At 46.3% G+C, this 13,111-nt stretch overlaps 1 protein-coding gene across 1 annotated transcript in view; it reads left to right on the top strand.

Moving 5' to 3' along the window:
• Nucleotides 1-13,111, top strand: part of LOC144685684 (rab-like protein 6) — a 121,240-nt gene that overhangs the window by 76,846 nt on the left and 31,283 nt on the right. Inside the window, 1 exon segment of the mRNA XM_078550467.1 lies at nt 12,583-12,947. Coding sequence (XP_078406593.1) covers nt 12,583-12,947 — 365 coding nt within the window.

Here is a 13,111-nt window from a genome sequence, read left to right as displayed (position 1 = left end):
TTGTTAAAATGACAGTGCACCTTATCATTTCTCATTTGAGACGGAAAAGGTTTCCACTGTGCACTGTAAAATTGTAAACCAATGCTACTTAAGCAGCACTTGCCCCCCCCACCCCTTGTGACGCCCCCCCACCCCTTGTGACGCCCCCCCACCCCTTGTGACGACGCTCCCCTCCCCACCCCCTGTGAACCCTCCCCACCCCTTGTGATGCCCCCCACCCCTTGTGGGTTCTAGTATCAAGAAAGAGGATTGCAGCAGCAACATAAGAACACCATCACTCCCAGGTTACCCTCCAAGTCACGGTGACTTGGATATGTATTGCCATCCCTTCATCGTCATTGGATTAAAATCCTGGAATTTCCTGCCTAACAGCACCATGGGTGCACCATCACTTTCTCAAGAGCAATTAAGGGTGAGCAATAACTATCGGCCTGGCCTACAATGCCTACGTCTCAAGAACATTTAAAGTTTTGGAGGACCATTCGCACAACAGGCCGAGAGAACCACTCTCCCAGAGTTACACAGCAACTCCTAGCCCGGCTACCCCACGACCTGGTTGCAGTGTGTTCCAAATGTTGCAGAGCAGTGTGACTAACTGTCTGCTGTACATGCAGACATTCAGGCTGTTGCTCCAGCAGGTTGTATCTGCAGCCAAGGGTCCTGCTCGTAATCCCTGACAGCAGCTCTGCCGCTAGTACCTAACGTACCAAGCTTTCTCTATTGCAAGTCATCTTCCCTTCCCGCTGTCTGCTCACCACCTATAGTGAGTGCAGGGAGCTCGTGGAGCTTCTTTATCACTAAATCGATACCATCTGATTGGCTGCCTCTGCAGTGACCCACCTATTCACTAGCCCACTGGGCTAGACTTTCTCTAAAGCTCCCCCATGCCCTAACTCTGAACCCCATCTTTCTCTAGTTTCTCTCCTATCTCTCCTCATGCCCTCTTTGAGCTCATCTTGTCCATGAGACCCACCTCCTGCTCCCTCAACCCTATTCCCACTAAACTGTTGATCATCCAACTTCCACTCCAAGTCCCCATGTTAGCCAATAATGCTAAAGGTTCTCTTTCTTCAAGTGTTGCCCCTCTCTCCTTTAAATCTGCCAGCATAACACTCTACTCCTCTCCTGATTGACCCCACCATCCCATCTCCAACCTCCCTTTCCTTTCCAAAGTCCTTGAACGTGTTGTTGCCTTGCAAAACTTTGCCCATCTTTCCCAGAACTCTGTGTTTAAATTCCCCCAATCAGGTTTTGCCACTGCCACAGTACTGAAGCGGCTCTTAAAGTCACAAATGACATCCTGTGTGACTGTGACCACAATAAACTATACCGTCTCATCCTTCTCTACCTGTCTAGAGCCTTTAACATGGTTGACCACAGCATCCTCCTCCAACACCTCTCCACTGTTGTCCAGCTGGGTGGGATTGTACTCACATGGTTCCATTTTTATCTATCTAACTGTAGCCAGAGTATTGCTTGCAATGGCCTCTGTTCCCACTCCCACATTGTGACCTCTGGTGTCCTCCGAGGATCTAAGCTCAGCCCCCACCTAACTCTTGTCAACATGCAGCCCCTTGGTGACATCATCCAAATGCATTAGTTTTCATATGTATACATACTAATGAAACCCAGCTCTACCTCACCACTACTCCTCCACTGTCTCTAAATTATCAGACTGCCTATCCAACATGCAGTAGTAGATTAATAAATTTCCTCCAAGTAAATATTGCGAAGACTGCAGTCATTATTTTTGGTCCTCACTCCAAACCCTGTCCTGTAGCTGCCAACTCCATGCCTCTCTGGCAACAGTCTGTGAACAGACTTGTTTAATCCCAATCTTGGTGTCACGTTTCATCTCAAGATGAGTTTCTGAGCTAATCATGCCACCACTAAAACCCCTGTTTCTACTCTAGCATTGCTCGACTTCGCCCATCTCAGTTCATCTGCTGTTGAAACCTTCATTCATGCCTTTATTATGTCTAGCCTTGATTATCCCAATGCACTTGTAGCTGGACTCCCACATTTTACTCTCTGTAGACTTGAGGTCATCCAAAACTGCTGTCCATGTCTTAACTCGCAACAAGTCCTGTTCATCTATTATCCCTGTGCTCACTGACATTGGTTCCTGATCAAGTAACGTCTGATTTTAAAATTCTCAGCTTTGTTTTCAAATTCCTCCATGGCCTTGCCCCTCCCTATCTCAGCAATCTCCTCCAGCTCTAATATCCTCGGAGATGCATGCACTCATCTGGCCTCTTGGGCATCCCCGATTTTATTGGTGGCTGTGTCTGTAAAAGCCTCAGTCTTAAGCTCTTGAATACCCTCCCTAAACCACCCCACCTCTCTACTTCACTGTCCTCCTTTAGGATGTTCCTTAGAAACCATAGAAACGTTACAGCGCAGAAGGAGGCCATTCGGCCCATCTTGTCCATGCCGGCCTGAGGACACCCAGCTGCCCTTTCTAATCCCACCTTCCTGCACCCGGCCCATAGCCCTGCAGCTTACAGCACTTAAGGTGCAGATCCAGGTACTTTTTAAAAGAGTTTAGAACTTCTGCCTCTACCACCAACTTGGGCAGCGAATTCCAGACACCCACTATCCTCTGCGTAAAAAAGTTCTCCCTCATGTTCTTCCTCTACACCTTCTGCCACTTATCTTGAACCTATGTCCCCTGGTTCTAGAATTCTCCACCAAAGGAAACAATTTTATCCTGTCCACTCTATCTATTCCCCATATAATTTTGTACACCTCAATCAAGTCACCTCTCAGCCTTCTTTCTTCCAAGGAAAATAACCCCAACCTATCCAATCTCTCCTCGTAGCTACGCTTTTCTAACCCTAGCAACATTCTTGTAAACCTCCTCTGCACTCTCTCCAGAGCTATTACGTCCTTCCTGTAATGTGGTGACCAGAACTGCACACAATACTCCAGTTGTGGCCTCACCAGTGTTTTATACAATTCCAACACTATATCCTTACTTTTATATTCTATACCTCTGCCAATGAAGGAGAGCATTCCATATGCCTTCTTTATAACCTTGTCTACTTCAACTGCTGCCTTCGGGGACCTATGTACTTGTACGCCAAGATCTCTCACTTCATCTACCCCTCTTAGTATATTCCCATTTATTGTGTAATCGCTGTAACTGTTTGACCTCCCTAAATGTATGACCTCACACTTCTCTATGTTAAAATCCATCTGCCACTTTACCGCCCACTCCACCAACCCATCTATATTGTTTTGGAGATTATGGCTATCCTCTACACTATCCACTACTCGGCCAATCTTTGTGTCATCTGCAAATTTCCCAATTGTGCCCCCCATGTTCATGTCCAAATCGTTAATATATAACACAAACAGCAAGGGTCCCAACACCGAGCCCTGTGGAACACCACTTGAGACAACTTTCCATTTGCAAGGGCGTCCATCGACCGTTACCCTTTGATTCCTGTTACAAAGCCAACCTTTTATCCAGTTTGTCACATTACCCTGAATCCCATGGGCTTTTACTTTCCTGACCAATGTGCCATGGAGGACCTTGTCAAATGCCTTGCTAAAATCCATGTACACAACATCCCCTCCACTGCACTACCTTCATCAACCCTTCTTGTCACTTCCTCAAAGAATTCAATCAAATTTGTGAGGCAAGACCTTCCTTTAACAAATCCATGCTGACCATTCCTGACTAGTCCATGCCTTTCCACATGACAGTTAATCCTATCTCTCAGGATTGATTCTACTAATTTGCTCACCACCGATGTAAGACTAACTGGCCTATAATTGTTTGGCATTTCCTTTGATCCCTTTTTAAACAATGGAACTACATTTGCATTTCTCCAGTCCTCCAGTACCTCCCCTGTATCTAATGAAGATTGGAAAATCATCCTCAGAGCACCTGCTATCTCCTCCCTGACTTGGTTCAGCAGCCTCGGAAACAATCCATCTGGCCCTGGTGACTTATCAACTTTCAAGGATTTCAACCCTTTGAGTACTCCCTCTCTCTTTATGACTATCCCGTCCAATATCTCACGGTGTTCCTCCTGGACTACTATATCTACATCCTCCCTTTCTACATCTTTGACCAAGCCTTTGGTCATCTGAACTAATATCTCCCTAATGTGGCTCAGGATCATAGTTTGTTTTATGATGCTCCTGTGCAGCACTTTGGGACATTTTATTAGGTTAAATACAAATTATTGTTGTTTTGAAAGTCTGGCTGCCAATGCTAGAATCCAATAGACCTTCCTTCAATGAAAATGCTGGAAATTCGGTAGGGGAGCTACTGAACATCAATCGAAGATCAGCTTCTGTGAACAGGATCAAAGTCCAGTTATGGAAGTAAATCTTAAATTGGACCTGTGGGCCATGTCTCTAGCCACAGATGACTAAAGCACTCCAGTACTGCTCTTCTGTCACCAGTAAACTCTGTATCTCTGAGGCAATTTTAAGTTGCAGTGGGTCTTCATGGCCTTTCCGACCTTTGGTGCTTTCGTTCCAGCCCAGGTGGTGTCCTACTCTTGGAGGTCCTCCTTAAACGTACTTTGCCATGTCTTCTTCGGCCAGCCTCATCATCAGCCTCCCCTGGGAGTCATGGAGGTGAAATACGTGTCCTGCCAACCTCAGCCATCTCTCCATCCCAATGTTCTGCAGGCACCTCTAACCAGCCCACTGTAGTATTGCTATTTCCCTAAACATTAGAAAGAAATCAGCTACTTTTGATCAATGGTGATCCATGATAGACTGCAAGTCTCCCTTCCAGCTCCCCAACCCTGACCCATTAACCTCCTGATACTAACTCTTACTGAAGAACAGCAGCTTGGATGGAATGTGACTGGTGCCTATGGAGCCATTCCCAGTGAGAGGCATTGGGAAAATGCATCTTGGTTAGCAGAAATATACAGTATAAAAGATTTTTGATAAAGCAGTTGTCTATATCCATTTATTTGAAATGTTGGGAATAGCATTCCATGGTCTTGGGTATGGGCCAGTTAGACCCCTGGAACAGTTACAATTCCTGGAACTGTTCTTGGCCCTTCAACAGTCTGCTGAATGAAGATACTAGCTGGTACTGAGGGGGCTCACTTAAAACAAATATAAGTTTGTGTTCAGTGGAAATGTGTTAAAGGTGAGTTCAGGGATTCACTTGTCGTATACTAAGATTGCTTTGTTTTCAGCTTCTCAGCAGGGTTGAGGGGTCACCTGACCTCTTGCTAGACAGTGCAAGATGCAGTGACTGAATTATCATTGCTGTTCAGTGACTCCCTCATTCTCCCCCCAGAACTTCCCTGATCTGGCACTTGGCAGTACACATGGAACTGTTTCACCATAAATGATGGAATTCCAAGCCGAAGGATTGAGTACAGGGATAAACCAATAGGTTGGGGCCGGAGCAGCATAAGAAAATGGAAGGTGAACTGGTTTGCATGTCCTGCAATAATGCACCATTAGTGATCAGTTTAGACAAGTTGCTGAAGGAGAGGGCAGAGGGGCAAGAGAGCATGATTGGTAATCAGGAAAGATTCATTGTCTGATAACAGGATACTGGACCCAATAGGGGAGAGAACTGTGTGGGATTGGCCGGAGCTGGGGAATGTCCATCATGTTAGGGAAGCAATTATGGAGCAGGAGTGACTTCATTTCAGGAAAGATGCTCAGTAAAGCTAGGGGAGTAACACAGACACTAAGCGTCAGATCGGTTGAAAGGTGTTGGTTAATAATGAGTATTAGAAAGGAAATGAAATGGGGAGGGAAGGAAGTCATATGATTGTACGAAAAGACCACCTGGTCCATCAAGTCTTTCCCATTCAGCCATATTGCAATTAAGCAACATGACTCTTTATACTACCCACGCTTCAGCATTATTGTAATCACCAGGGAGGGGTATGAAACCAGGAAATGAATCCAGACCAATTCATGAGAAAATAAATAGTGGGAAATACCTGTTCAACTCCCGAAGGTGATAGAAGAGAAGTTCCAGGAGTGTCATGGAGGAACATATCCCACCCTGTGTACACATTGATTGAAGAACATCATCCACCCTCTGTACACAAGGACTGAGGAACATCACACACCCTGTGTACACGGGGACTGAGGAACATCACACACCCTGTGTACACGAGGACTGAGGAACATCACTCACCCTGTGTACACGAGGACTGAGGAACATCACACACCCTGTGTACACGTTGACTGAGGAACATTACACATCCTGTGTACACGAGGACTGAGGAGCATCACACACCCTGAGTACACGGGGCCTGAGGAACTTATCAGACCCTGTATACACATTGACTGAGGAGCATCACTCATCTCCTGAGTACACATTGACCGAGGAGCATCACTCACCTGTGTACGCATTGACTGAGGAGCATCACTAACCTGTGTACACATTGACTGAGGAGCATCACTCACCTCCTGTGTACACATTGACTGAGGAGCATCATTCACCTCCTGTGTACACATTGACTGAGGAGCATCATTCACCTCCTGTGTACACATTGACTGAGGAGCATCATTCACCTCCTGTGTACACATTGACTGAGGAGCATCACTCATCTCCTGTGTACACATTGACTGAGGAGCATCACTCACCTCCTGTGTACACATTGACTGAGGAGCATCATTCACCTCCTGTGTACACATTGACTGAGGAGCATCATTCACCTCCTGTGTACACATTGACTGAGGAGCATCATTCACCTCCTCTGTACACATTGACTGAGGAGCATCACTCATCTCCTGTGTACACATTGACTGAGGAGCATCATTCACCTCCTGTGTACACATTGACTGAGGAGCATCACTCACCTCCTGTGTACACATTGACTGAGGAGCATCATTCACCTCCTGTGTACACATTGACTGAGGAGCATCATTCACCTCCTGTGTACACATTGACTGAGGAGCATCATTCACCTCCTGTGTACACATTGACTGAGGAGCATCACTCATCTCCTGTGTACACACTGACTGAGGAGCATCACTCACCTGTGTACACATTGACTGAGGAGCATCACTCACCTGTGTACACATTGACTGAGGAACATCACTCACCTGTGTATACATTGAGGAACATCACTCACCTGTGTACACATTGACTGAGGAACATCACCCACCTCCTGTCTACACATTGACTGAGGAGCATCACTCACCTGTGTACACATTGACTGAGGAACATCACCCACCTCCTGTGTACACATTGACTGAGGAACATCACCCACCTCCTGTGTACACAGTGACTGAGGAACGTCATCCACCTGGCGTACACAGTGATCTGCTGCCTGGAGCTGTCCAGCTTCTTTTTAAATGTTTGCAGTGAATCCACATCCGTTGCTCCAGCCACTAACTTATTCCAGCGATCGGTGAGCCTCTAGGAAATGGAATAGCACTGGACCCCTACCCTGTAATTTGTATGCATGTCTCATGGTTCTCACTAATTTATCTAATTCAAATAATCTGTCCCCATGTAAATTCTTGTCTCTTCATTATTTTAAAGACTTCAGCCAAATCTCCCTGGTGACTACATTTTTCAAGAGTATTAAGTTCCATCTGAGTCCTGGATACTAAATGTTGTTAAAGTGAACTATTAATCTAGTGAGCCTTCTCTAAACCTTTTCCAAGGTCACAACATGAGGGTTGACCAGGACTGGACAAAGTATTCTGGATGAGGATCTGGTAATAAGGACACTCACCTCCTGTGTACACATTGACTGAGGAACATCACTCACCTGTGTACACATTAACTGAGGAACATCACCCACCTCCTGTGTACACAGTGACTGTTCCTCAGTCAATGTGTACACAGGAGGTGAGTGATGCTCCTCAGTCAATGTGTACACAGGAGGTGAGTGATGCTCCTCAGTCAATGTGTACACAGGAGGTGAGTGATGTTCCTCAGTCAATGTGTACACAGGAGGTGAGTGATGCTCCTCAGTCAATGTGTACACAGAGATCTGCAAAGTTCCTCAGGCCTCGTGTACACAGGGTGTGTGATGTTCCTCAGTCCTCGTGTACACAGGGTGTGTGTTCCTCAGTCGTCGTGTACACAGGGTGTGTGATGCTCCTCAGTCATCGTGTACACAGGGTGTGTGATGTTCCTCAGTCCTCGTGTACACAGGGTGTGTGATGTGCCTCAGTCCTCGTGTACACAGGGTGTGTGATGTTCCTCAGTCATCGTGTACACAGGGTGTGTGATGTTCCTCAGTCCTCGTGTACACAGGGTGTGTGTTCCTCAGTCGTCGTGTACACAGGGTGTGTGATGCTCCTCAGTCATCGTGTACACAGGGTGTGTGATGTTCCTTAGTCCTCGTGTACACAGGGTGTGTGATGTGCCTCAGTCGTCATGTACACAGGGTGTGTGATGTTCCTCAGTCCTCGTGTACACAGGGTGTGTGATGTTCCTCAGTCCTCGTGTACACAGGGTGTGTGATGTTCCTCAGTCATCGTGTACACAGGGTGTGTGATGTTCCTCAGTCCCCGTGTACACAGAGTGTGTGCTGTTCCTCAGTCCTTGCGTACAGAGGGTGGATGCAGGGGCAATAGTCCCTGTATCGGTGGAGGGGGAGTGTGGCTCAAGAGAATGGCGGGGGGGAAGGAGGGGGGGGCATGTGGTGAATGGTCCCTGGGGTAATATGGTGGGGAGGGGGGCTCTGAATGGCCCGCCGGATATTGTGGTGGGGAGAGGGGGTCTGAATGGTCCCTGTGGTATCATGGTGGGTGGGAGGAGGTGAATGGTCCCTGGGGTATTGTAGAGGAATGATCCTGGAGCGGAGTGGGGAAAGGCCTAGGAGTTAGGGGTTAATCATTGGGTCATGTTGTTGGCGGGGGGCGCTGATGTGGTTGGTCTAGGGTACATGTTGGGTGGGATATGCTTCTGGGGTATGGGGTCAGAGGATGACCTTGGGATGAGGGAAGAAGGGTCTTGGGTAAGTGGTGTCCCCTGGAGAGGGGTGTGTTTTGGTCTAGGGTGGGGTATGGAAAATGTTCATGGGCATAGCAGAGTTGTGCTGAATAGATGTATCTTGTCCTTGATGCTCACGTTCTATTCCTTGTCTAAGGAAACATGGTTTGCAGTTGGTTGTATAATGTGTGAGGCAACGCCCTCTAATGCTGACTGTTTGACAGTGAATTAGGGGATGATCATCAGTGAGGGCCACAAATGTCCTCAGCTCAGTTATCGGCTGTAAGAGAAGGCTATTGGAACTGATATTGAATCCAGAGTGCCTCTAATTTATTTATTTGAAGCCATTGTAATGTTCGATGAGAAGCTGCACAAGAGATTAGATTTTCAATCAGCAGTCACCTTTCAGCACTGCGACACCAAGCTTCTTGGCAAGAGCTCAACACTCTGAGCTAATTGAGCCTCTATAACCTACTCTTGCACAAAGTGGGTGCTCTCCAATAGCTTAATGTCCTGCAGATTTTATAAGGTCTGCATTTTGATTAGAAATTTGGAGCTGCTAGAGTGACAATCTCTGTCCTGTGTTAGTAATTCTGCCTCTTCCTCAGGTATGTGATTGACCAGGTGGGTGGAATCATCACAATTACATTCGAGGCTCAGAACTGTGAATGTTATCTGTAAAACTGCAAAGAGTTTGCCTAGATTGACTTGCCTTTTACGTTCTGTATCGGAGGCAGAATTTTGATCTTATTTTCTCATTTTCCTTATTCTTCTGGTTGGAGTCCATAAATCCTTTCTTGAGCTAATGTGAATTGTGAATGTGCATGTGATGGTTTGAGTTCAGAATGTAATACATGACTACTTCAGTGCGTCATGGAAGCTCACACCACTTAATAAGTGGCTCCGAGGGGAGAGGTTTCTGACAGGCTAAGACCAACAGCCCTGAAGTTATTTCTGTCAGGTTGCTAAGAGAGACAAAGAATGGGATCTATGCTAGAAATTGTCCTGGTAAAGCCATTGAATGCTGAGGAAATCCCACTGCATTGGAGAGAAATACTTGGATGTATACTGTTCAATTAATGTGGAAAACATGCTAAGGGGAAGAACAGGCATTAAATGGAATGGATGTCGGCCTGGAAAAGGTAAAGGAAGTGACCAAAAGATGGGTTTGAAGGAAAGTTGTGAAGGTGAAGAGTGAAGTAGAACAATGGAGTTCAGTGAGGAATTTGAGAGTAGTACAGAGGCAGCTAAAGACTTTGCCATGAGTTGTGAATTGAAGAGAGTGGGAGATGTACAGGGACTCCAGAGGGCAAAGGGTAAAGGAGCAGAGATAATGCCGAGGGACAGCGCAGAGGTAGGGTTGGCTAAGACCTTGGAGCACTTGAAGATGAGGATGGACTTTTTAAATTTCTTGTCTTCAGCTGCCCATCATGTAGCAACCTTGCTGAGTTTATGGAGAAGTGAGAACAGGCATGTGACAGTTTTGGTGAGTTTGAGGGAGGGGTAAGGTTGGAAGTAATCAGTACTGGTAATGGGGTGTTTGGGATGTTGTGGTTTGAAGCTCAGCTCTGGGCCTCTCAGGTTATGAATTGCCTGAGCTATGTAGGGAATGGAGTGAGTGGCCAGGGAGAGAGGGAGGTTTGTGGCTGGGTGCCAGACAATGGTCACTGTGATATTCGCAGGAAATTCCGACTGTTCTGCTCAATGTCAGATGAACAATTTGCATCAGATACATCAGTACAGAGGTTATTAAGGGCAGTGATGGAGATTTAAAGCTCAGTATTAACAACAAACAGCAGTGTCTCTTGTGCTAGTGTATGATGGCACCAGATGTCAGTGTGTAGGTGGGGCATTGGGCAGTGAAAGGATCTCAGGATAAATAAATCCTTGAGCAGCTCTAGAAGTGCCTCTGTGGAGGTGGGAAGTGAAGCTGTTGCTGGAGATGCTCTGAACTCGAAGTGGAGCCATGTGAGGACAGTAGAATGGAGTTGGGTACTAGAGAAGTGAGGATGAAGGAGAATGGCACGCAGACATGTCGAACAGAAAGAGGTCGAGGAGAATGAGGGATAACACATCATAAGCATTTTCACTGAGGTTCTTTGCAGGTTTGGTATGGGGATCTTGCTGCTGAACAGAGTGGAGGTCAGACTGAAGGGAATTAAAGAAAACTTACATTTCTGTAGCACCTTGCATGGCCTCAGTGACATCCCAAAAGTTGAAACATGAGCAATGACTAAAAGCTGTAGTCAAAGATGTAGGTTTTAAGGAGCATCTTCGAGGAGGGAGAGGTGGAGAGATCTTTGGGGAATTTGAGTTTAGGGCTTTGGAAGTTGAAGGCATGGGCAGAATGGTGCAGCACTTAAAATCAGGGATAGACAAGGGGTCAGAATGAGAGCATAGATATCTTAGAAGGTTGTAGGATTGGAGAAGATTGCAGAGATAGAGAGGGGTGAGGCCATGGAGAGATTTGAAAACAAGGATGAGAATTTTAAAATCAATGCATTGCTTGATTGGGAGCCACTGACACAGGAAGTGGAGAATAGTTTTGAATAGTTGTCTTTTGGATTGGAGGGGTTCTCAGAACTTAGGTTAGGACCACTGAATTTCCTGACCCATATTAATGACCTAAACTTGAGTGTACAGGGTATAATTTCAAAATTTGAGAATGGCACAAAACTTGGAAGTATTGTGAGCCGTGAGGTGGATAGTGATCAACTTCAAGAGGACATAGATTGGTGAAATGGGAGGACATGGAGCAGATGAAATTTAATGCAGTGTCTGTGAAGCGATTCATTTTGGTAGGAAGAATGAGGAGAGGCAATATGAAATAAAGGATACAATTCTAAAAGGGGTGCAGGAGCAGAAGGGACCTGTGTATAAATATTTGAAGATGGCAGGGCAGGTTGAGAAAATGGTTGATAAAGCATACAGAATCCTGGGTTTTTTAAAGAGGGGCATAGCGTACAAAAGCAAGGAAGTTATAATAAAGCTGTTTAAAACAGTGGTTCAGCCTCAACTATCTGGGTAACACAATTTAGGAAAGATGTGAAGGCATGAGAAAGGGTGCAGAAGGACAAGGGCAGCAGACACATGGGAACACCACCATCTAGAATTTCCCTTCCAAGCCACTCACTATCCTGACTTGGAAATATATTGGCGTTTCTTTACTGTTAGTGGGTCCAAATCCTGGAACATCCTCCCTAACAGCACCTACACCACATGGACTGCAGCGGTTCAAGAAGGCAGCTCACCACCACCTTCTTGAGGGCAATTAGGGATGGGCAGCAAATGCTGATCTAGCCAGCGATGACCACATTCTGTGAAAGGATATTTTTAAAAAGGGATAAGCATTAACCAGGGCAACAGGGAATATTGCTCGAAATAGTGCGATGGGATCTTTCTCTTCCACCTGAGAGGGTATTCCTCAGTACCACGTGGGAGTGTTGACCTGGATTATGTATTAATCTGTAGTAGAACGTGAACTCTTAGTTCAATAAGAGATTTGTTCTAATCTTGAAAGGAATTTTCATGGATCCTAGGGTCCATCCATTAGAATCTAATGAGCTCTGATGAGAAATTACGGATCTGAAATGTTAATACTTTCTCTCTCCACAGATCCTCCCAGACCTGCTGAGTATTTCCAGCATTTTCTGTTTTCATCTTGAATCCTCTGTGTCTTTCAGATTTCTTGAGCTAATGGATACCAAGAATCGGGGCTTCAATTCTCCTTTAGCGACCAATGGTCAAAGCCCATCATCTGGGTCACAGTCACCTGTGGTACCCGCAAGCTCAACTTCCACCACCAACTCCAGCCCTGGAACTCCGCAACCTCCTGTGCAAGCACCTCCCACTCCATCAGGGTCCCCTCCCCCACCATCAGTGTCTCCCTCTGCTGAGCCAGGCTCTGCTCCTGAGATATCACCCACACCACTCAGCACACCCTCCCCCTCCGCCAACACCCTGGCTGCACCTATTGCTCAGAAACGCAGCTTTATCTCGCGACTGTTTGGCTCCTCCTCCACACCAGAGATTCCCGCTACCAAAGCTGGTAAGATATTGAGCGATTCCGGATGTACTCGGGACTCAATAAGGTAGATCGGAAAAGCTTCATCCTCTGGTAGGGGAGAAAGAGGGTATAATCACAATTACAGCAATGTCATTTAGGAAGGAAATCAAGAAGCATTTCTTCACACAATGGGCCGTGGATAATGG

The sequence above is a fragment of the Cetorhinus maximus genome, chromosome 10 (genome assembly GCF_964194155.1).
Source record: "Cetorhinus maximus chromosome 10, sCetMax3.hap1.1, whole genome shotgun sequence".
Lineage (NCBI taxonomy): Eukaryota > Metazoa > Chordata > Chondrichthyes > Lamniformes > Cetorhinidae > Cetorhinus > Cetorhinus maximus.
The sequence above is the reverse complement of the archived record's forward strand: the minus strand, read 5'-3'. Positions and strand labels throughout refer to the sequence as shown.